This window comes from Vipera ursinii (assembly GCF_947247035.1).
Source record: "Vipera ursinii genome assembly, chromosome: 1".
Classification (NCBI taxonomy): domain Eukaryota; kingdom Metazoa; phylum Chordata; class Lepidosauria; order Squamata; family Viperidae; genus Vipera; species Vipera ursinii.
Window position 1 is genome coordinate 77,911,714 of NC_139512.1, and position 24,773 is coordinate 77,936,486.

Below are 24,773 nucleotides of genomic sequence, written 5' to 3' on the forward strand. Positions count from 1 at the left end.
GGTTTTATCTCAACACCCTTTGCCTTCTCAGTCTTCTTGGTTCTCCTCCTCCTGTCAAAACTGCAACTATAAGCTCCTCCAGAGAGGGAGCTAGATTTTGCTAGCGTTACTGTGAGAAACACTTCTGTTCTTGGATGAGTTTTGCTACAGTTAGTTTTTGCTTACTGACGGTCACTGGGACTGGGAACCTCTAATTGCTAAGCAATGCATTCATAACGTGGGGCATAATAGGACTGCACCAATTCATGATGATAGTTCCAGTAGTCGCAGTAATAGCTGCGAATCGTTAAGCGAATCCTATGATGTTGCAGCACTCCACAGTCACATAATTAATTGCCATCTGCAATCTCCTGCCAGATTCTCCACTGACTTTGCTTGTTGGAAGGTGGCACAAATAGTGATCACATGACCACAGGAAATATTGCACTTTGTAATTGCGTGCAGGTTGCTGAGCACCCAGTGACCACATGATTGTCGGATGCTGCAATGAACACAAGTATAAGGACCCCTCCTAAGTACCCTTTGTTCAGCATCATTGTTAACTTTGAACAGGCACCGAATGAGTGGACTGCTGTATTTAGTTTTTCATATGTTTAATAAAATGTTCCAAATAAAAATGTGAGAAGCGGCTAATGAACCATATTCAGCCTGCCGTGACCAATATACTCAATTTGTCATCACGTTGGAATATGTCTGGACAAAACAGCAGCATCAGCAGATAGGGATTCATACGTAATAAAAATGGAAATCAGAAACCTGCTGAGATGAAATAAACCTCAATCAGCCACAGGAGATAGAACGATCATTCTAATTGAAAGACTACTACAGAAAAGATGTAGATGGAACAAATAACCAGACCTTCTTGGATATTTTTGTCCATTGGTTTGGATCCATTTACATCTGGTTCACCTTCTCTCTTAATTTCCTCTTTTGCATCTTTACTTTAAATCATAAACAATATTGCTAGTGAATAAATTGAAGCCAGGGGGGAAACGTTTAATCAAAGCTATCCTCTTTAAAAGGCTCCAATCATCAGATACCATCTAGATTTTTAAAAATTAAATTAAATTTATTTTTAGCCAAGACATAATAAAAAATAAAGAATAGAAAGGGTGACTCATATTTTTTTTGGAAAACTGATTAATTTCCACCAAGTACCATGTATTCATAAGGCCAAGGAGCCAAAATACTATACATCTGGAGAATATTTTGTTTTGTTTGTAATTACAAACAGCCATGAACAAAATAGCTTTTTACAAAATGCAGGAAAATGAACACCTACCTCAATGACTGCAACCCCCGTGCACACTCCCAGGATGATGCCAAGATTGTCTTGCAACCAATTCTGCACACCTTTCATGCATCCCTGGAGGATAAGTACCACATCTGATTTACCAAGCTTGTAAGATTATGGATAATACTTAGGACAATATTATTTATTAGGATAATAAAGCAGGATGACATTATCGAGTTAGAACATGAGTACTTTTGAAATCTTTTCTACTTATAATGGCTATTTTGGATGAGGCCAAAAGAAATTAGAAAGTTATTATTTACTCTTTAGTCCAGGGATTCTCTGTCTCTGACAAACAAGGATTTTTCCAGGATATCTTATTTCCTTATTGCTGGCTTGTGGCCCAATTACAGTCCTAAGGGGTGTTGGACACTGAATTTGAACCATACCCATCAGAAATACTTCTGCACTAGGGGAATCAGTAGCACTTATATATTCCAAGTTAAAAACTAAATTTTGGAGCCAATAAAGTAAACTTAAGAACCGCATATTGTAAAAATCTATTCCAGGATTTTGTCACCAAAAGCTATTATCAGGATCTGTCTTGGAAACTCACAAAGTATACTGCCAATATAACAGCAATGCCAAGACTTTTGTCTTGGAGTATACACTATGTCTGTCAACATAGCCATTTATTCTAATGGATGCATTTTTTAAAATCAGAACTGTGTAAGAACAAATAGTTAGCTACATACATGACCGACAGACAGGAGAGATTGAGGCAAATAAAGTGGACTTCAAAAGTGCCTCCAAGAATTAAAATGAAAGATAAAAAGGCAGTCAAGATGTACTCTCAGAATGATGGGGACGGGGGGGGGGGAATGAGCAGTCTGTAATCATGTCAAGGAGATTAATAATAATAATAATAATAATAATAATAATAATAATAATAATAATAATAATAATATGTGAGGTGCCTTGGAAGTCATCTAGTCCAACCCCCTGCTCAGCAGGAAACCCTATACCATTTTAGACAAATGGTTGTCTTTTCTTAAAAACATCCAGTGTTGGAGCATTCACAACTTCTGGAGGTAAGTTGTTCCACTGATTAATTGTTCTAACTGTCAGAAAATTTCTCCTTAGTTCTAGGTTGCTTCTCTCTTTGGACAGTTTCCATCCATTGCTTCTTGTCCTGCCTTCAGGTGCTTTGGAGAATAGATTGACTCTTTGTGGCAGCCCCTGAGATATTGGAACACTGCTATCATGTCACCCCTCGCCTTTCTCTTCGTTAAACTAGACATACCCAATTCCAGCAACTGTTTCCTTATATGTTGTCCTTGGTTACATTCACATACCTCTTTCAACACTTTCCCTTCAACCAGGAGGACAACTGAGATCAACTCAAAAGTCATTAAAAAGAATGCAAGATTTTACATTCTGCTCCCAAAAACCTTTCAGACCAAATGCCAAACAAAATGAAAGTGGAGGAAGAGAAAGCAGGTAAATAAAAGCTGATGGCATTTTCTCTGTTCTTTTAAAATCAAGAGATTTTGGACAGAGCTTTCCCAAATGAGACACTCACCTGCTTTTTAACTGGCCAGTCATCCACTGTTGTGGAGTTGGAAATAATATCCAGGGGGCAGAAACCCACTTCGGCCGGTGAGGTGAAGGAGTCATTGGAGCAAGAGCAAGGATAGAAAGTCTGATTCTTTTCCTGAAGAACGGTGTTGTTTTTCCAAGTTTCTGGCCCAGTCCAACCACAGCATTGCAGCTATGTTTAAAGGAAAATATCACCTCATTAGTTCCTATTCAGTGTCACAGGGCCATTTTGTCTGAGAGGATTCTTCTGCTTCTCTCTTTTATGTTTTCTTTAGTAGAACTACCTTGCTTAATAAAATTCTGTGAGCAGCTTACAATTAAAAAAAACAACAACAACAACAGCAAAAGTTGCAGGGACCTGCCCATGTGGTTGCCAAGAGTAAAAACTGACAAACAAAATAAACAAAAAACACACCTTCACCACAATATAGCAAAATTCACTTCCTTTTACAATCTTAAGGCGGTAAAACTCAAACAGCAAATGCCTTGTTAACCGATTCAGTAAATAAGATGAAGTTAGCTATTTTGTGAGTTTGGAATAAATTTGATGAAGAAAAAAAATAATAGCAAGTGTCATAAAAGCAGAATCATCCTCACCAACCCATTACATTCCCTTCTCTTAGTCACATTTTTATTTTTATTTTATTTTAATTCCATTTATATCCCGCCCTTCTCCGAAGACTCAGGGCGGCTTACAAACTTAGCAGTAGCCTTCATTCTATGTATATGCCTGCTTATTAGGGCTTTCACACACACCCCAGCGGCATTATTACAAAGTCAGCTTAATTGCCCCCAACAATCTGGGTCCTCATTTTACCTACCTCGGAAGGATGGAAGGCTGAGTCAACCTTTAGCCTGGTGGGACTCGAACCTGCACTAATTGCAGGCAGCTGGTGTTACTTAAGGAGGCATTAGCCCACTGCTCCACCAAGGCTCTTTTGAAGGCAAAATATATCAAAAACTGTTATTGAGGCAGTATCTGCAGGATCCCTACATTTACAGCTGCCATGCCAAAAGCACCTTTGCATTTGGTACTAATTCTAGAGACTTTGTTTCAGTCTGCACAATTAACAAAATGGTCCCTCTTTTAGAGATTTAAAATGATTTTTCTTGCCATACTAGAAAAATAAGTAGGATTGGTTTGGTGTTTTTTTTCTTTTCCTTTAAGTAACTTTGGGAGTCATGGTTTGGGCAACCGTATACATTTATTTAATAAATAAATCTTATAATTTTCACTGTTAAGATGTGAGATGAATATAATATTTTGTAGCCATTATTGCAAGTTTTATTATTACACGCAGAATAGGTATTTCATGTGAAAGCGCATCCCTGTATATGAAACTACTTCACGTGTTTGGAAGTCAAAGAAGTTCACTGCGATAGAACTGTGTCAGGCTAGCTTCAGCAAAGGTGCTCTTAATAAGAACTATATCAGAGCTCTCCACACTTAGCCCTTTTATGACTTGTGGACTTCAACTCCCAGAATTCCTCAGCCAGGCATGCTGGCTGAGGAATTCTGGGAGTTAAAGTCCACAAGTCATAAAAGCACCAAGTTTGAAGACCCCTGAACTATATGGACACCCCAAGGGCTTGTATGGAAATGGCTTTCAGATTAGCTGATAAGGCTGCTGTGAATTTGCCTCCATATAAAGTCTATTAAGGATTCCATAACCAAAATGGCATTATAGAACAATAAAGCTGGACGCAAGTTTTCCAGCACACTGTTTGCTTGTGAGTTTCCTACCCAGTTTCAAATGGAAGGTAGAAATTATAAAGCTCAACAAAGCCACCAAATAATAGATGCTTTCATAAAGTTACATATTCTTCCATAAGACTGCACAGTGTCGTCTGTTAGTTCCCACTCAATGGTATTCTGGAAAAAACAGGCAGTTAGATTTCATTCTGCTTGAAGATCTCCAGATCCAATGTAATGCCCTGAATTGCTAGTTCTTTGAAAGTGATTGAAGAAGTATGTTATAGAGCAGGGGTCTTATGACTTGTGGACTTCAACTCCCAGAATTTCTCAGCCAGGCATGCTGGCTGAGGAATTCTGGGAGTTGAAGTCCACAAGTCATAAAAGGGCCAAGTTTGAAGACCCCTGTTATAGAGGTACCGTACTTCCCAGCCTCGCTCATAAAGAGCAGCTTGAGGGAGTTGGTTATTTCTTTAGCATGAAAAGGGCCAATTGTTAAGCATATCCAGTCACCAAAAGATGGAGCTCTTCTACTATTATCTCTTCTTAGCCTGTGGTTGAAATAGGATTATATAAAAACATGGTAAGACTTTTCATTTGTGAAGAAAGACTAAGTAGAGCTTAATTATATAATATAATGTACTATATGTAAATAAGATCCTGTTTCCTGCTGCTACTACGATATAAATAGAAACCTGATGAAAATGGTAATAGTAAGCTACGCAATAGCTACAAAATGGTGAGAAGAAATTACAACTTTTGAACCAACTGAGATAGCTAAAATGAATTTCAAGCTTATTTCATTTCTGATTTACAAAGACCATAACGGATGTTCTATTCTGACTTGGAGATAGTCTACAGGTTTATTCTTTATAATAAAACACATCTTAAAAATGGAGCCTGAGAACTAATAGCTTCAATTAAAATATCCTCAATTAAGTTTAGGAAGGAAAAACAAATTCAAGTTTCTCTCATGTTGAATGAATGCAATATAATCTCTACGACAAAGCGATAAGAATCTGAGTGGATAGAGAACCTATTAAACACCAATGTCCAATTAACCTGACTGTATTGGTGTCAAAAGAGATTTTAAGCTACAATCCTGGTAACATGCTGTCTCTACCTCAAACCCCTGCCATGTCTACTAGAAGAGGCATCAGGCCTGGAAAAAGACTACAAATTTGCAGAAAATCAAATCATATAGTCTGTAAAGAATGATACTATCAATTTGGAGTTCATTTCTGATGTAGAGTAAGCAACTTCTCTTACCCAAGGAAAAACGCTGACTACATTTAATACAAGTCTTCAGCTATGCTTAGGTTTGTTAAAAAGTCCAAGCAAGTTCTGCACCACATTTTAATACAGCTTTATTTGACTAAAGAGAAATAATATATATGCTTTTTAATTCTCAGATGAAGGAATGGAACAGATATACAAAACAGTTTTCCTATTAGAAGGCAATTCTGATCAGCAGAAAAAGGTAATTCCTGAGGGAAATTCATCCTTAATTCCAGTGTAAAGATTACATAAAGCCTTAAAAGCCAACATCTCCTTGGACTTTGAAAAAGCAGGATAGAGTAGAAAGATAATTAATGCATTTGAATTTAGGTTTTGGAGAAGACTCCTGAGAATACCATAGCAAAGGGAAACCCCCCCCCCCCAAAAATGCATCATAGAGTAAATTAATCTAGAACTTTCATTCAGAGCTCAAATGATCTGGGTCAAATTATCATATGCTGAATACTTTATGCAAAAGACTATAGTCCTTTTGAAAAACCTATAATGCTGGGAAAGCAAGGATAGTGAAAAAGAGAATGGCCAATAACAAGGTGGCTGCACTCAGCAGTGATGGGTGCACCATTAGAGAATCTGACGGACCAGATTGGGGTCAGACCAAATATGATTATTAAAAGACAACATCAACTTGATGGCACATAATCTAGCTCTTTATTTAATATCCCACAAATATCTGGACCAAGTCAATATAACTGGTAACCTCTTAGAGCTAACTAGCCCCAGTCTTATTTTTTTGTTGGCTTCTTACCAACCAGATGCCGCGATAAGCTGAAACTATATTAGATGGCACTACAGGCTACATACAGAAGAACTGATTCGCAGCAGTAAAAATGAATGTCCTGCCTAAATTTTTATTTTTATTTCAAATGATACCGGTTCTTAAGAAAGATTCTAATTTGGAGGAATGGCAGAGAGGTATCAACAAATTTGTTTGGGCAGGGAAAAGGCCACGAGTTAAACTTAAGATTATGCAGGATACTCGTGAAAGAGGTGGTCTTAAAATGCCTAATTTTAAATTATATTATGAAGCTGCTGCGTTAGCAGGTATAAGTGATTGGATTAATTTGACACAAGAGAGATTATTAAATCTTGAGGGCCACGACTTGCTGTTTGGCTGGCATGCATATTTGTTGTATGATAAGAAGGTAGATAATGTGTTTAGAGTGCATATTTTAAGACAGGCATTGCTGAGAGTTTGGAAGAAGTACAGACATAAGTTAGATTGTAAGATACCATTGTGGGCAATTCCAAAACACGCAACAGAAAATATACATGCTGGTTTCAAACATGATGTGACTACGTACAAGGAGATTCTAAGCTTGGAAAGAAATGTTTGGTGTTTGAAGCCATATAGTCTCTTGCGAGACAAGAAGATTGTTCAAAATCGGTTTCAATATACTCAGCTACGGGCCAGGTGGAAAGAAGATCAGAAAAATGGTTTTACAATGACTGATGAAAATCTGATGAAGCAAATTAGAAATCAGGGACCAGCACATATTAAACGGATATATCTTGCATTGATAGAGATTGATTCAGAAACAGAACTTGTTAAGGATTGTATGATTAAATGGGCCCAAAATATTCAGGAAGTTATCACAATGGACACGTGGGAAAAGATTTGGGTGAGGAACGTAAAATTTACACAAGCTCAAAATTTAAGAGAGAACTTTTATAAAATGTTTTATAGATGGCATCTAGATCCTAAAAAGCTTGCAAGTATGTATCCGAATTATCAGCCAAAATGCTGGAGATGTGGTGATGAAGATGCAACATATTTTCATGTATGGTGGACTTGTAAAAAGGTCAAGGCCTTCTGGATAAAAATTTGGTGGAATATGCAGAAGATCTTCAAGCAAAGGATAAAGTTTTGTCCGCAACTTTTCTTGTTGGGAATAATTATGGATGCTACGGTTGTGGACACTAAATTGATGTTAAATTTAATTACGGCAGCAAGACTTCTGATAGGTCAGTATTGGAAGAAAGAGGAACTGCCGACCATAGAAGAGTGGACTTTAAAGGTCTCCGACCTGGCAGAGATGGCGAAGATTTCGGCTTATTTGAAAGATCACTCGCAAGAACGTTATATTATGGAATGGAGAAAATGGATTGAGTTTATCCAGAACAAGTATAGGGTCAAGAAGTTTTATGTAGCATTTGAATAAGTCTTCTTTCTTTTTTTTTTCTTTTTCTATTTTAGTTTTTCTATATATACTTAATATTACTAAGGTTTGTTTTATCCTATATAAGCTAGAGAGTGATGGATTTTAGAGTTTATGGTTTTTAGTATATGGTTGTTTATGATTGTTTTTTTATATATATATACCTTGTATTTAGCTCTGGGAAGTCGGGGGGGGGGAGGGGGGAGAGGGAGGGGGGAGGGAGAGGGGAGGGGGAGGGGGGATTGTTAAAGATAAACTGTATGTTAAAACTTTTCAATAAAAAAAAAAGAACTGATGTTTAGGCCCTTGGGTGAGAATGATAGGAGTACAGAGATGGTTGCTGTCAAGAGCCATTAGTAGACAGATTATGGTGGCCACCAGTACCGACCTCAACAATGTATACTAACTTTGTCACTGAATAATTCAAGAGTCCTGGTTTATGTGAAGCCTACAATTAAAAATATGAAATGAACTGTGCCTGAATTTATAAAAAAACTGTCTGTAGACCTCGAAAGGCAACAAGTTTTCACATATGGAACTCACTAGTAAATGCGGTCACAGTGTTGAAAATGTATATATAAATACACTGCCACGATGCAGCTTTGCACCCTGTAGTAATTGAACACGTGGACAATTCCGGCATGCTTCATTTTTCTGTGGTAGCGCCCAAAGTAGATCTCATGTACACGACATGCCAAACTTTACATCTGGCAAACTAAATATTGCATAATTATTCACACATGCCAATGGATCCATATTCTCTGCACATGTTCAATTTGAATTGGACTAAGACTGGAGAGATTCAGGTTCAAGTCTCTGCTCAAGTAAGAAACTCAGTGATCTCATCTCTCAGTCTAATCTAAGTCACAAAGAGAAATCCATGTGTACTGCCTTGAGCTTCTAAAGCAGTTAAGATGTGTAGGTTTCAATTCCACGCATCTTAATTTCCCCAAGTTAAAGTCCATATATCTTAAAGAGACCAAGTTTGAAAAACACTGCTCTAGAGAAAAGACAGGTTGTAAGTGCACTGACTGATTATAACTTCCTCAGATATAGAACTCCATATTCTAAGCAGTGTTTGGTGAAAAGAAATTTTTAACAAATAAGTACCTCAATGGTACATCTGAAGAGCAATACCAGAAGAAATCAAAAAGACAGTATATTGATGACATGACCCCACTATATGAAAGCAACTTGTTCCTCATATATAGAACGTGTGCTTGGCTGGTAAGGTTCTCTACCCACTTACTTCTGCCTGTAGCGAATCTTCAAACATCAATATTAATTTATGATGAAATTAGATGAAGACCACTGCTGAATAAGATGTTCTCATTCAAGAAAAAGCTTACCATATGTATTATTGGCAATACCACTGTCTCATTAACTCTTGCATAGCAACTTACTTGTAACTGGACATAGTCCCAAGCATTTTCAAGAGTCCTATTGTTGTCATCATAAGGATTGTAATTCTGGACAAGTTCACTGACAATCCCAGACATTTCCGCTTCAAGCTAGTAAAAATAATGCAGAAAACTAATTAAGCACCGGTCTTGTAATTATTGATTGCACCTTACATTTGAAGATACATAAATTATTTCAACTTTATTCCACAATAAGGGAATCCTTTTCCTTTTTTCATGTAGACCCAGATGTGTCTTCCAGCATGTCCTGCAAGTAAGAACTGGAGAGAGGGAAAGAGGAGGAACAACAACAGCAACATTTTTCTCAATCAATGAAAAAAGAGAAAGGGACAGGTCAGAACATTTCATTCAACACTGAAGAATTATGTTTTATTTTAAATGAACCTGTTTTTCCAAAGAACAAAGGTTGTAATCCATCCAGAGAATTCCTTTCATCTCCTCTCATGGCAGCTCTTTCTTACACCCCCCCCCCGCCACCTCCCCACACACATGCACATACGAACAGCCTCAGAGACCTACAGTCTGATATCATGCTGGCTGTTCTTCGAATCTGCTGGATTACCACATTTTTCAGGACTTCAGAAAGATGTCACTTTTTGTGGAAAAATGGTAAAGCAAAGAACGTCACCCTTAGGATGCCTTAGGGATATTTTTTTTCTGAAACACTGGATGAGTTTACACGGCTTTGAAGAAATCATAGTGACATAGCTCTCTTGGAATTCAAATACAGCAAATAGGCCTATTTGTATGTATCCCACCTTTGTTATTGAATAAATAACACAAGGCAGTATACATATCCAACACACCTTCTTCCTCCTCTTTTCCACACAACAACAATTGTCTGGCCCAGAGTCATCCAGCTGGCTTTCATGGCTAAGGTAGGACTTACAGCAAGTTGCACAAGGAAAAGGCAAAAATGGCTACAACCTACGTCTAAGATGTGGTGAAATAACTGCTGCTATTCTATTGGTATTTTAAGAACAAGTATGAATGCCTGTTGGTGTTGAGTACTAAACTTGCAGGGTTCATATTGTGGCATTTAGACAATATGGCAGCCACAGAGTAAAAAAAAAAAGAAACACAAGCAACAACAAACAAGTTCTTCTTGCAAAAGAAGAGTTGCTGCAAAATACTGCCAACTGCTACAGATTTGGAAAGAAGGCGGCCATCTGCCTTTTTGTTTTCAGGACACACGTCTGAACAAACGGCAGAAACCTCCTGCTGTGTCAGCCCAGCAAGTGTCAAGTCAGCAAAATGCAAACTCATTTCTTGAGCGATGAATGGCACAAATGTCTGGATTTCTATGTGCCAACTGCAAAAACCATGTCAGACAAGAATAGCAAACTGTTTCACAATTTCCTCTTAGTGAAACTGGAAATTATCACAAAGGTCAAAAAGTTTTCTATTTAAAATTAACTTTCTCGGGTTCAAGTCAAACACAGCCCACGCTTTCAGTTTTAACTTCATCTACTAGTGTCAAAAACTGAGGTATACCGGATGCTCCACAGAAGAATGTAAAAAGAACACAATTTATAGTTACTTGAATATCATGCAAAGGTTTTTTTTAAAAAAAATAAATAAATAAATTGCACCATGTTAAACATAGAAGGGCATATTCTAATTGATCAGGGTGGAATTTGTCCTTTTCCACTTTGCTATAATAATGAACATGATAAGAAATGCAAATGTTCCTGTCCAGCAGAGACCTACTACGATCAGGAAAAATTAATTAACATTAACACAAACTCAGGACTATTTGATTTTTGGAAATGCATTAACATTAGACACTATTGGCACCAAATGAGAAAATTTCTTTTTTTTTTTCATTTAGTGCAGTGTTTTTATTTTTCTTTCACAATGAAGTGTTCGACGTCACAATTCTCAGCTTCAGGATGACTTACAAATATTGGTTTTCTACTGTCCAGTAACATCATTAAGGCAACCTATGAAAATCTTACATAAATTAAACCTGTAAAGTATTTTCTGAGGAACATGGAGAGCTACCCAGAGATTAATCTTTACTTCTAATGCTGGCCCATCAGAGCAGGGGCAGATGGATGAATATGCAGGAAGCATTGGACAATTTGTGACATGTTCATCCTACATTAAATGAATTTTCCATCAACTATTTTAACAAATGGAAGTAATCTGCACAAATTGGGTACTGGCTGATGAATTGAACTGACTGAATCTGGGTTCAAAGAGCAGAGTAACATATATTACTGAATGGTATAAACTCTACAAATGGGGCTTTAAGTAACTTGGATAAAACTTAATTCAAATATAGTTCAAAATTTTATAGGGAATCTCCCATGAACGTTATAATTCATTTGATCTAAGCACTAAACACACTCATGAAGTTTTAAAGCAAGCATTGTAGAGGGAGAAAAAAAATCTAAGGTCTCTATCTCTCTGGATGAAAATAAAGAAACAATATATGGAATTTAGTTAATTTCTCCAGCAAAAATGCAAAAATGTGGAATATGAGTCAACCCCAATGGAAGAAGGGACAGATGGCTGCTTTCCCACCCAGCAATCACATTGTAGTTGAAACTCAGCCCACTTTCATAATCCGGAAGATTGGGAAGGAGCACACAGTCTGGGCATTCTGAATGTCTCCTGCCAACAGAATCCCCATTAAGTTGCCTCAAACGTTTCCCCACAGTAGGCAAAACAAGAAGAAAAATGAGACTTCATCAATCCCTGTTACTAAAGCAAGCCTGAAGAAACACTGCCACATGTAGCCTTCCATCTTTACTGCACAGATGCTAAAACCAAAACCTTGACGATGGAAGAAAAAAAGAAAAGAAATGAGTGATAGAGGCAATTTAAATCTACTGCCAGGAAGAACCCGTACAAAACCTTCCAGATTCCACAAGTAGAATTTCCCAATGACTGCTAACGTTTTCCAACATTACGCATTATTGAAAGTTCTCCTGAGTAGGCTACACACATACTTGAATTCATTACTCTGCATTGCCACATTGTTTTGTTCTGCAAGTCAAGATATTGGGGGAAGGGGGTCTAAAAATGTACAATTGTCTTTAAAAGTCTAAAAATGTACAATTGTCTTTCATTTAAACTAAAGTTTAAGTTTGATTACTCCTTAGGTTCTAATGTTGTTACCAGATATTTACTTTATCTCCATTGTACGTTAACTTGCAAAAAAGGTTGGAAAATTAGTACATTTTTGAACAAAAATTGCTATGTATTCTATATGTAATTTTACACCAAAACAGTTTTACTCAGATTTCAGTATGCTTTTCAGATTAACATTAGCATTTCTTTCTTCATTAGACAACATTCATAAAAGTATAACTACTGAAGTATACTTTTATTTCCTTTCATAGTTTGCAAAGTGCAAATTAATTAAGGTTACATTAAAATTAAAAGGTAAACTCAACATTCAAGAATCTGAAAGACAGTTTTGCAGCCGAATAAGTGAAAATGGCAATCCATTTTTCCTGGTCTTTTGTTGTCTCTGGACATTAAAGGCAAAATTCAATTCCTTTCTTGTTTGGAAATTTAAATTCTACACAAGCCTTATATAACATCTCAAAATAGAAAATATGGGTACAGAGATTACTAAGATTATAAACCAAAAATTAGAGGTTCTTCCTAAGAATCGGGATAGTGGAAAGCAGCATATTATAAGAAAGAAAAGTGGTTTGAATACTTTATTCACATATTTCAAGCCTGCAGATTCTATTCTTTTATTTGTTCTTTCCTGCAGTGAATTTTGTCCATTTATACTTCATCTAGAAACCTACCGTACCTTTTTGCCCAAACTAAACTTTATTTAATCAGTTTCTTACCTCAAGTTCTCAGGGTCTCATTTACTATAGTGGTTTTAACTTCTGAACTGTTGTACAGTTTGCATTTTAAATTTGAATTTTGTACAATTTCACCTCTTGTTGAATTGAACTTGTATTACTTTTAATGGAAAACACTTAAATAGTGAAAAGTAGGTCCAGTATTTCTACTAATGTTTATCCAGATTCCTTGTCCAATGCAACTGTATATAACAAACAAGAAACTGGTTATTCATTATTTCCCAGCTTATTAGTATATCTATTAAGCAAACGGGGCTTTAAGCAATTAATCATTATTAAACTCTAGGTGATTAACAAAAAATAGTTATTGGAAAAACTTCCTTAAATTCTATAAAGTATTTAGTTGGTGTCTATACTCTGTTTTTTCTTTTCTCTTTTCTTTCTATTATTTGCTATTTAATTATTGATGTTAGTTCCTATTTTAAGAATGATGGTAAGCTGTTTTGAAAACAGGAATTTAACTACTCCTACATAAAATTACAAGTTTTCTTTTTCTTTTTTTGCTTAAATATTTTCCGAAGTACATATTAAGAAATTCAGAAATGTAAAAAGAATAAACCAGAAAAGTCAGTTTTGGTTAAGTCGCAGCTAATATTTATAGGTCTGTGATTTTTCCCATTGTAAATGGTTGTGACAGAAAGTACCAGATTATCAGTCATGCAACATTTTTCCATCTAACAGGAACAAATCAGATATTAACATTAAAACACCGGTTTTATTTTTATTACTTCATGCAAAAACAAAGAACGGCAGCAATCCCAACCCAAATAAAGTATGTCAGATTGAAGTTAGAGAAGAGTGTTTTTTAAAAAAAGAGCAATGACCTCATAGTGATATTTGCTGAAAAACTGCATGTTTAAATTTTGTTTTTAAGACATTACTTGGAAAAGGGTAAGAATCAGAACAACAACAACTCAACCTTAGCAAGGAAAGAGGGAAATGAAATTGGGAAAGAAGAGTGTCACTTACTGCATTCCTCTGGAAATAGATCAGCAGGCCGGCGGCTATTTGGGCTATGAGGATCAGCAACAGGCAAGTAAAATACTGCAAAACAGAGAGCTTTTCTCACATTTGGCACACTAATACTTGGTCCTCAACTTACAACAGTTCGTTTAGTGACCATTCAAAGTTACAACAGCACTGAAAAAAGTGACTGATGACCATTTTCCACACTTACAACTATTGTAGGATCCCCACAGTTACATGAATAAAATTCAGATGCTTGGCAACTGACTCATACTTATGACAGTTGCAGTGTCCCAGGGTCATGTGATCACCTTTTGTGACCTTCTCACAAGCAAAGTCAATGTGGAAGCCAGATTCATTTATCAATTGTGTTACTAACTTAACAAATGCAGTGATTCACTTAACAACTGTGACAAGAAAGGTCGTAAAATGGAGCAAAACTCAATTAACTGTCTCACTTAGCAACAGAAAGTTTGGGTTTGTGGTCGTAAATTAAGGACTATCTGTATTACCTCAGAGGTGGAGTTTTTCAAAGTGGGGGGGGGTGTCTTACAGAATACAGTACAACCAGATGTAAATAGGAAGCTTCAGCTCCAAAGCCAGAATGCTTTCTTGCCAGGAGCCCAGTGAGTATCTGCTGATGTATCTGAAGGAGATTTATTTCCATTTTCTGCCTGTCTGAGCACAATAAGGCAACAGAATTTGCTAAGCTTGCTTCCATGAGGTGTTTTAATGGAAACCTGGCACAGGTTTAGACAGGGAAGCTGAACAGGTCTAAAATAGTGCAAGAGTCTCTACTGATCTTTTCCATCCTCCCTGAACATCCCAGACTTTCAGTCTTTCTCTAGAGAAAGTCTCAGTCTAACCCTGGAAGACATTGTGTGGGGTGGGATTGCAATCTTCTGCCTCTACTAGAAGATCCCTCCCCACAGTTAAAGACAGGGCAATTCTGGCAATCTTGGAATGACTATAAGAAACACGCTATTTTTTTCACCTTCTTTAAAAATAAAGATGGCAAGTGCAAATATGCAAAACTTAACAATACACAAGAACTCATTAAGAAACGAAACAGCAACATCAAAATCAGCAAGGAGTTTGAAAATTGGACATCAAAAGAACTGTAAGAGAGGGTATGAAGAAAGCTCTTCTTGGGAAAGTATTCCACCGTCAGGTTGCAATCAGAAAACGGGCTCCTTGTGTAATAACTTCCAAAGACATACTGTATACTGAAATGCCACAAATGTGGCAATACGTGCATATCTTCTGTGCTTTCTACATGCTTCTCTGTCACAGAAAGACTTTACCAGCATCTACATGTACTGCTTACCAGTCCCAAGAGGCAGCGAATCTCATTGACTGCTCCAACACAGCCCAGGAACCCCATTAACATGGTAAGAGCTCCTACTCCAGTAAGAATGTATGCTCCAACTTTTGAAGTTGTTGATGAGGTCTCTGTGGAAAACCAAGGGAAAAAACTACATATGTTATGCACACTTATTATGTTCCAGCAGAGTAAGATTAATTGTTCAAGAGAGATAAAGCACTCTACTTTAATTTCTGTAGCCAAGAAATCAAAACACTGGACAACAAACAATTAAATCCTGTTACATGGACATATTGTGTTGGGAACTGAGCGCTCACTTATTGGTCATGTGATAGTGAGGAGATGAACACAAAGCTGTATTTTAAAAATATGGCCCAGAGAGAGGGAAGGATTTGACCCAAAAAATGGGAAGAGGATGAAAATGCATTTTTGTTTTCCAGGAAGTGAAAACATAGGCCCCAATTGGTAGGTTTGCTGACTTGGGAATGCTGGTTAGTGCTTCTTAGACTTTAATAAAGCAGGAAAGGATTATTAGCCATGGTTGGAAGTTGCATATCTTTTCCAGATCTTACATAGTGATAAATTCTTATTGAATCAATCAATCAATCATTCTTATATTTATATTTATATTTATATTTATATTTATATACCGCCTTTTTCCCCGAGGGACTCAGGGCAGTTTACAGGGCAAATTAAAACAATACAATATATATACAGGTTAAAATTAAATTAAATTAAATAACCCCAAAATAATTAAAAATTAAAACCTTAACCCAAATATTGGCCATGCTGGTTGGGGTTGATATAATATCCAGTTCAAAATGTGGTAGGAGTACTACTACATAATGCACCTTTGACTTAAAACACACGTGAAATATTCAGTAATGTTCTGTTTTTAAGATCTTCAGCTTTAGAACAGTACCCAGTTGGAAATTCTACACACTTTGAAAAGTTTGTCCCACCAAATGTTGCTGCCTTTTCAACAGAGCAGCCTAAGCAGAAACTTCAAGACCACCCTTGCAGAAAAGCAGTGCCTCAGCTAGGCTCTTGATCTGTAGTACTTCTTGGTTTGTCGAGAAAAATTTCCCAGACTTTGCTGGCATACGGCTACTAATTTCTATTCCCTCTTGTACCATTTTCCCCTACTTTTTTTTCTGGGAAAAATTCCAGACTAACACAAGAGGGAGGTCTTTTTGGCAACAAAATGGAATGCCCTGCTGTGTCAAGTTCCTTCCCAAACTCTCTGTTAAGTTTACCAGGGGGAAAAAATGGGGAGGAAGAAACAAGAGAGTTGCAAAAAAAGGAGTCCATCTGGAAATCTCTGGGAAGGAAACAGGAAACACTGCATGTACAGTCTGATTACAAGATAGAAGAAGAAAACTTTTTTAAAAAGAAAAAAAGAGTGCTCACATATTAAAGGCTCCAAGAACACAGTAGCAGTAACTGCATTACTTTGATCAGAGAAAACCAGATCATATTCCAACTCTTTTTTTTAACTTTTTAAAAACGTATACGAGTATTAAAGCGAGAGGGGAAAGGGACACAGCTTAATTCAACTTTAGTTTCTGGCTAATTCTTCCTTATAGATTACACTGCAGAAGTGACCCAGCTAAGAATAGTTAGCTATGCAAATATAGAAAGCAGAAATAGCACATAGAGTTAACAGGAAAACAGCTTCTTTTAAAATTATTATGAAAACTGCCAGCTTCTCAAAACTACCCTCACATTTCTGCTAAAAAGGGTGAAAATTCTCATGAGATAATGCCCTTTGTCTGACCTGATGTGGCCTCACACAAAAAAGCTGATTAGCTTGAGAAAGCTTTTCTAAATCTAGCAGGAAGCCATCCCTGCTTTGGACTAAGATCTAAAGATGGACTGCTCTTTAGATGAGCAGTACTTACTTTTAGAATTTACTTTAAAAAGCAAGAAAAATATACATGAATCAATAGGAAACTTAAACATTGTCTTACGTAGAACTGAAATGAAGCTTGTTTTGTCAACCAAAATCCATATTCCAAAACCTAGGATGACAGCACCCAAGATCTGCAAAAGAAAAATCAGTTACTTAAAAAGATCATACTAATCTTAAATTTTGTTTCATGAATTCGTATAACAGTTTTAATGAGAAGAGTCTCCAAAACAGCTCACAGAAACAAAACCTAAAATTTGAACCATGGAAAAAAATGGAAATAAGGTTACAAAGTACAAAAAGTCATAGCTTTTTTGGTTTCATGCCTTTATCAAAATTATTTCCATGAAAGGTCAGGGTGAAGCATTTCCAGTAGTAAAAGACAGATGGTGACTATGAAAATGTGCTGTTTTGTCAGGAGGGGAAAAAAAATCTATTTGGCCTTTCCAATACATGTGACAAATATATTGAACTCAGTCATGTCTTGCATAGCAGAACTGTGATGCAGAGACATAATTAAAAATAGGAATCATCACTGACTTGGCACTTAATCAACCAGTCAAACTTACAACTTTGCCAGAACCCTTCCAATTTTCTCACCAGATCAGGCCAAGCATTCTTTTTAACATAAAATTAAAAATTGGGAAAAGAAACAATTGCTCCCTGCCATTTTTCTATTTTCACATCACAGTTCTTCTCTCTTCCTCACTTCCAGAGTCATACAAATGTCTCCGGGCACTCAGGAAAATCCCTATTTATGATGTGCAATTCAACAAAGGTAGAATATTTCTGTGAGTTACCATTCCATTCAGTCTTTCTAGCCAGTGAAGCTTCCCTGTTAACAGCATACAAGGTCACACAGGTACAAACTGATATGTTCAGTGAGAACCAGATTCAAGTTTAAAGGAATGCTAATGACCAGCTGTCTGCAAGGAATATAAATCCTTCTATTCCCCACCATCCAGTCAGAGCTGAAGAAGCTTCTTGGATGAGAAGCGAAACTTTTTCAAAGAAAAACAAGGAAGTCCAGTTGCCTCTTGAAGAAGCACTTTTGGGACAACCATGTCCTGGATGACTGAGAATCTCCACAGAGATTCAAGTTTATAATTTGCTATGCCCCTCTACTTTTAAGACAGAAGAATTAGATGACAGCTTTGTGCATGGGCGTAACCACACTCCACAGGTTCTCAAATGCATGCCTGTTAAATAAGTTTATCAGGCCATCCTTTCTAGTATGTCATTAAATCTCAGACCAATTACTATGCTTATAATAAAGTACACAATAGGGTTACAGCCTTTGTATGAATGATAAGAATACAAGGAAACAGCTAAAGGAGGACTAAATAAGGCCCTCCATGTATAATTGTATAGAAACAGGAAGCAGCTCTGCAGTCGCTTACAAAGGATACATACACTAAATATTTGCCTACCAACTAAATTCAACGAGGCTACAAATCATACAACAGTCATACCAGCAGTAAATCCCACGGCACAGTGCCATGTCTTGGCAAGCAGATTGCAAACACACTGCAGTGCAGCAGTATCCTGTAAATGGCTACCAGCTGGCAATCTCCACCCAACCTCAGAAGTTCCATCAACACAGTTGAGAACAGGGCAGCAATTATTATGCTGCTATAATCCATCTTTGCTCAGGATGGGGGATGGATAAATAAATCTGTGCAATTCTATAGACTTCCATGTCAAAACAGAGTTCGGCTGCAAGACAAGAGAGACCTCAAGATGGGAGGAGTCCCAATTCTTTCACCAGACGATAAAAGTCAGAATCTCTTTGTATTATGCCTCCTCTGTGTAAGGGATGAATAATATCAAAACTGACAACTGTTCAATTGTATCGCAGGGTTTATTTCATGATTAAATAGGAGCATCGGGATTTTGAAAATGGATTCTTAGAAGGAATAGTAAAGAAAAATAAGACATATCTTGTCTTTAATAGGCTTGACAAAAACTAATGGCACAAGAGTGCTGTTGCATTCCATGAGACATCAGAAAAGATCCATCTCAACAGAAACCAAGAGAAAAGCGTACCCTGATCCTTTTTACTCCCTCCAACCTGGATTCCCAAATCTTGATCTCCTTCCTTATTCCCATGACTAGGAGACCCCGCTCTGGGAACTGTAAAATTCCAAATGAGGAATTTTTCACTGTTGGAAAAGACATGGTACTGCTATGGTCATTTGAGGTACAATCCTGGAGCAATAACTAAGTTAATTGTTTTAGGCACAAGGGAGAACCCCTGCTGCATTACATTCCTAGAGGGCTGATTGTTGCCACGCAAAAGAAACAAAACCAAATGCACAATGTCATCCTCCTCCTGCAGCAACTTATATTTGGCAGTACAGGTAGTCCTTAACTTACAACAGTTCATTTAATGACCATTTGAAGTTACAACAGCACTGACAATTAAGTAACTTATGACCGTTTTTTTTACACTTATGACCATTGCAGCCTCCCCATGGTCATGTGATTTGACAACTGCTTCATATTTATGAAGGTTGCAGTGTCCCCCAGGGTCATGTGGCCATCTTTTTGCGACCTTCTGACAAGCAAAGTCAATGGGGAAGCCAGACTCACTTAACAACCATGTTACTAATTTAACAATTGCAGGCAAGAAATGGGACAAAACTCACTTAAACAAATTTCTCACTTGGCAACATAAATTCTGGGCTCAGTTGCGGTCGTAAGTTGAGGATTACCTGAATAAATTGGATCGTCAGCACAATGTTGTAATAGTCCTGTTAAAAGCTTTTCTATTTTGGTCCATCCAGTTTTTCTATTTACCTCTCCTAGCCCTCTTACTGTCCACCCACCCCATTTTTCCCCCCATAAAGAATGTTAATGCAAAATTTGAGGTATCTCTGACTATGTTGTCACTTGTGCCTTTAGCATACAATTTTGCCCATGTCATGGCAATTATTCAGGATTTGAGAAAAATACATGACTAATGTATTTTACAAAAAGGAAAATAAGTAACTAGTTAAATTATAGCATTATAGGATTATATTTTGTTTACAGCTGGTGGGAATGTTTCCTTTCTGGAAACAACAACGAATTTCTTATAAGCAAAAAAAAATGTAGCATAAGAAAAGCTGTACCAGCATTAAATCTGCAAACATGCTTATAATGATATACGTAGTGCAGGGGTGTCAAACTCAATTTCATTGAGGGCCGCATTAGCATTGTGGTTGCCCTTAAGGGGCCAGGTGGGTATTGCCAGGGTGGGCGTGGCCTACTGGGTGGGCGTGGCTAGAGTGCGTATGGCCTACTGGGTGGGCATGGCCAGCTCTACATCGTTCGCATCAAGGGTGCCTATGGGGGCCTGGGCAGGAGTGGGACAGATCTGAGGGTCTCTGGCGGAAGGAGGGTCTCTGGGCCAGGGCCAAGGCAGTGGGGGCCGTTCCCTCACTGTTTCCAGGATGGCTTCGCGGGCCACATGAAACTTTGTGGGCCGGATCGGGCCCCTAGGCCTTGTGTTTGACATGTCTGATGTAGTGGGACAAATTCATGACTTAAAAAAAAAAAACCTAAACCCCCCCCCCCCACAGCTACTCGTAATGAATTGAGAGAAATAGAACAGCTTTAATTTTGCAATGAGCAGACTAATTATGAGAAGTATTGTTCCTTTAATGAAACACAATATCGTGTTCAGGAAAAGCTTATGAACTAGATTGCAAAAATCTGGATGACTATTACATGACAGCAAAAAGAGAGTTTTCTTTATTTTTTTTGTCAGATCTACTGACTGTAAGAATTTTTGCAGCCCAGATATAGTTATCCTATAAACACTATATGAAATATGAACAGCAATCTTCTTTTAATGTTGCAGTGTGCCAACAACATTTTAAAATGCAGAGACTGAGATCTTTCCACCCGTGGTTCTGAAATGACTTGGATGCTGTTATTGCTTTGGTTGCCAAGATTGTGTTTGTACACCACTTGCAGTATTGTTGAATGAAATAAGTTACACATTCATAAATAACATTCTGGCAAGTCCTCCAGAGTCTGTTCCTTGTGCCCATATGCACTCCAGATAATATAAACTGTACTTTGGAACGTGTGCAGAATGCTTCATGTGTGCAGCTGAAACTGCTAGCCAGCCCTGCAGCCTTCAGTTGAGAAGCTAAATGGTCAAGAGGCTTTTTATAAATGTAATTACTAGTGACTTTTGAAACTCAAATACTTTGGCCACCTAATGAGAAGGAAGGACTCACTGGAGAAGAGCCTAATGCTGGGAAAGATTGAGGGCAAGAGAAGAAAGGGATGATAGAGAATGAGGTTGCTGGATGGAGTCACTGAAGCAGTAGGCATGAACTTAAATGGACTCCAGAAGATGGTAGAGGACAGGAAGGCCTGGAGGAACGTTTTCCATGGGATTGCGATGGGTCAGACACGACTTCGCAACTAACAACAACAACTAGTGACTTAAAAACCACGTACCTCCAGAACTAGGGATAGATAATATTCATTATACCAGATTATGTAAAACAAGTTTTTATTATAACTATGTCTTGGGTAGCCCTTGAGGACACATCAACTCAAAAAGAAAGGGCTGAGCAAAGAATCATAGCTTAGCTGCATCACAATGACCAGTAGACAAGGTGTGGCTTCCAGAAAATCAACACTAAAACTCACTAGTGATGATCTAGTACATTTGCCTTATTTCCTGTTAAAGCCTCCCCCAATGGGCAGCAGTTATATGTATAATTTATTAGGAGGTGCCATACCGTAAGCATTACAAATCCCAAGATAGGGCTATTGTCCCAAATGGTTTGTACCAGCCGTGATAAAGATTAGTTCACAAAGACACCTTGAACATCATAGGGTGAAAAAATAAATCCTATGCACACTTTGCCTGTGAACTCAATAAAATCTAACTACTGAGAGAATACAACATTGTCCTATTAAGTAAGGTATCACATCACATAAAAGTCTATCTTTGTCTAGTTCATCATTACCCACAAGATTCTGTTTCAAATTCCCCTAGGGTTGAATGCCTTAAAATGGGATGAAAGCCCAGATTTCCAAATCCTGAGGCACACAGTAGGGCCATGCTAGGAGCCAAAGAGAAGGACTCCAGAAACCAGCTGCTTCCTGTAGTCTAACCAGTATAGAAAAGTCTCGGTGGAAAAATATATATCCATTTCTCTATTCTCCTTCAGCTTCTTCCTCTCTGCTATTCGTTTCCTTCTTCAGCCAGCCCTCAAGAGACTTCCCACTTCTTTCTGTTCGTGCTGTGGGAAAATATTTTGCTGCTCAGCTCTGAAGTTATTCATCCACACAGCTTTGATCCACCTCCTGTCAGTTCAGAACCATCACGACAGAGCTCCGAGAATGTACTTGGCTTCACTACCTAAAGCCAGAGGGAAGGGATATAGCTGGGCAGGAAAGACTGAAAATATCTAGTTCACTGAAGCGCTGTGGTGATCCAGCCATGAGGGGGGATTATCAGAAGACAATGCTCTTCTGCAGACCACTGTAGATAGTAGACAGCTTCTACTCCTGCAACATTCAGTTTAAGTTCCTTGAAGTGCCTTTCACCACTGGTTGTTTGCCATGAAAAAGTTGCCACAGAGACTGGTATTATGTGCCACCTGAAGCCTCAACATAGAAAGCATTTTAAAGCATCAAGTAAACACGAATTACCTGCTCTTCTGGTTCTGAAAATAGGGTGCTGAAAATAACTTACTGGTTTTGTCCCTCACACCCTGCAAGGGAATGTGTGGGTCGTCCCAATCTTCATGTCCTATTTCCTACAGTAACATTTAATTTAAGGTATATATCTTAAATACTGTGTATGTCATTTCCCTGCCTGTGGATAATGATGAACTAGGGAGAAATAAGCATGTTTTTTTGTGACACAGAGATGACTTGACGAAAGATTATTTTACTCTCTTATTTCCTTTTGCATCACACTTTTTAATCCCAGGTTATTCAAGGAGGCTACTCCTTGACCTAACATTACCCAAGTGGCCCCTTACCTAATATCCAGAATATCCAGTAATCATATAGTTTTTGCCTGCAGATTTGCTTTAATTCCTATATCTTCCATAACCAGAGCTTACTACTATAGTATTACAGATTCCAATAGCACTAGAAGACTTTTAAGATACAAGAATGGTATTCATATCCTGAGAAGCTCAGACTGGAGCTATAACAAAAAAGACTCAGTAATTACACACACTCTCCAAACTAAGCATTATGCTTCTTTGAAAGCAAACATAAAGACAATGGACACTCTGTTAAAGAGTGTCTGAACCCAGGCTTGCTATATACAGGAATTAACTGTGTCGTCCATTAGTCTGAGGACAAGTTCAAATGGGTATCCAATGAATTTTATACCGCCTATTGACACAACTTCAGTCCTATCCCCTTGTAACAGTTTCTCTTTAAAGAGTGTCTTCCTTTGTATGCTAAAACCATGTATAAATGACCTTTGGTCCTTGACAGCCTTAAATGGAATCCTGATTGCTCAGAAGTTGAAAACAACAAAGCATACAGCAAAAGGAGGGGAGGGGGAAATAGTACAGAAAGCAAATTGAAAAGTAGTTCCAGATGTGTGCCAGATGCACTATCTGGGCAAGTTTTCTTGTAGGCAGAATCTACATAGGACAGAGTTAGAAAGTGGCAGACAGAGAGGCTATCCACAACTTGAGAAAGCAAACGTCTCGTTTTAGCTAGTGATTTAGTAGAGTTGTGGGGCAGGACCAAGCCTGTAAAAGGGATGTACAATTAAATGGATGAAAAGGCTCAAAACTCAAAGCAATTCTTCAAGTGAAATCTAAATACTACAAACATCTTCTCCAATGAAGGTGCACCAGCTCTAAATGGCATTTGAATCTCACTTTATTTTTCATTTTGCTATGTCCCTCTATTCATCACTGCAAATTGGGGGGGGGGTGTCATATAATTTTTTAAAAATATTATTTCTACCATTTTATGTTATTTTTAGCTGTTTCTTGTAATAAGTTAAGCTACCATTAAGATCCATTTTAAGTAATAATCCTTCTTTGAAGCTTTCCTTTTTTGAATGTATTTTTATTAAAAGCTTTTTTTAAAATATAAAATAGAAATAAAGACAATGGAAAAAAAAGGGGAAAGGAAGAGGAGACAGAGTGAAGGAAGGGGGGGAGAAATGAAACAAAAAAATTCTTTTTCTGATGCAGTAAGATGCGTGATAAAGTATCAACTATTTATTTATACCAAATAACATCTACTAGCCATTTATATAGCAAGTAGCCCACTTAATTGTCAAAACCCAAAGTTAGAATTTCATTTTCTCCCCCCTCTTTCATGCAGAAAGCCCAGAAGCGGTTTCCAGGTA

The 24,773-nt window shown here is 37.6% G+C and overlaps 1 protein-coding gene across 1 annotated transcript in view; it reads right to left on the bottom strand.

The window, feature by feature from the left end:
- The window catches only part of CD82 (CD82 molecule), a 76,179-nt gene that overhangs the window by 3,354 nt on the left and 48,052 nt on the right, over positions 1-24,773 (bottom strand). The window contains exons 3-8 of the mRNA XM_083371107.1: positions 17,496-17,568; positions 15,529-15,653; positions 14,205-14,279; positions 9,385-9,492; positions 2,817-3,005; positions 1,283-1,366 (exon numbers count right to left, since the gene is read on the bottom strand). Of these exons, the coding sequence (XP_083227233.1) occupies positions 1,283-1,366; positions 2,817-3,005; positions 9,385-9,492; positions 14,205-14,279; positions 15,529-15,653; positions 17,496-17,568 (654 nt within the window). The remainder of the gene's footprint in view (positions 1-1,282; positions 1,367-2,816; positions 3,006-9,384; positions 9,493-14,204; positions 14,280-15,528; positions 15,654-17,495; positions 17,569-24,773) is intronic.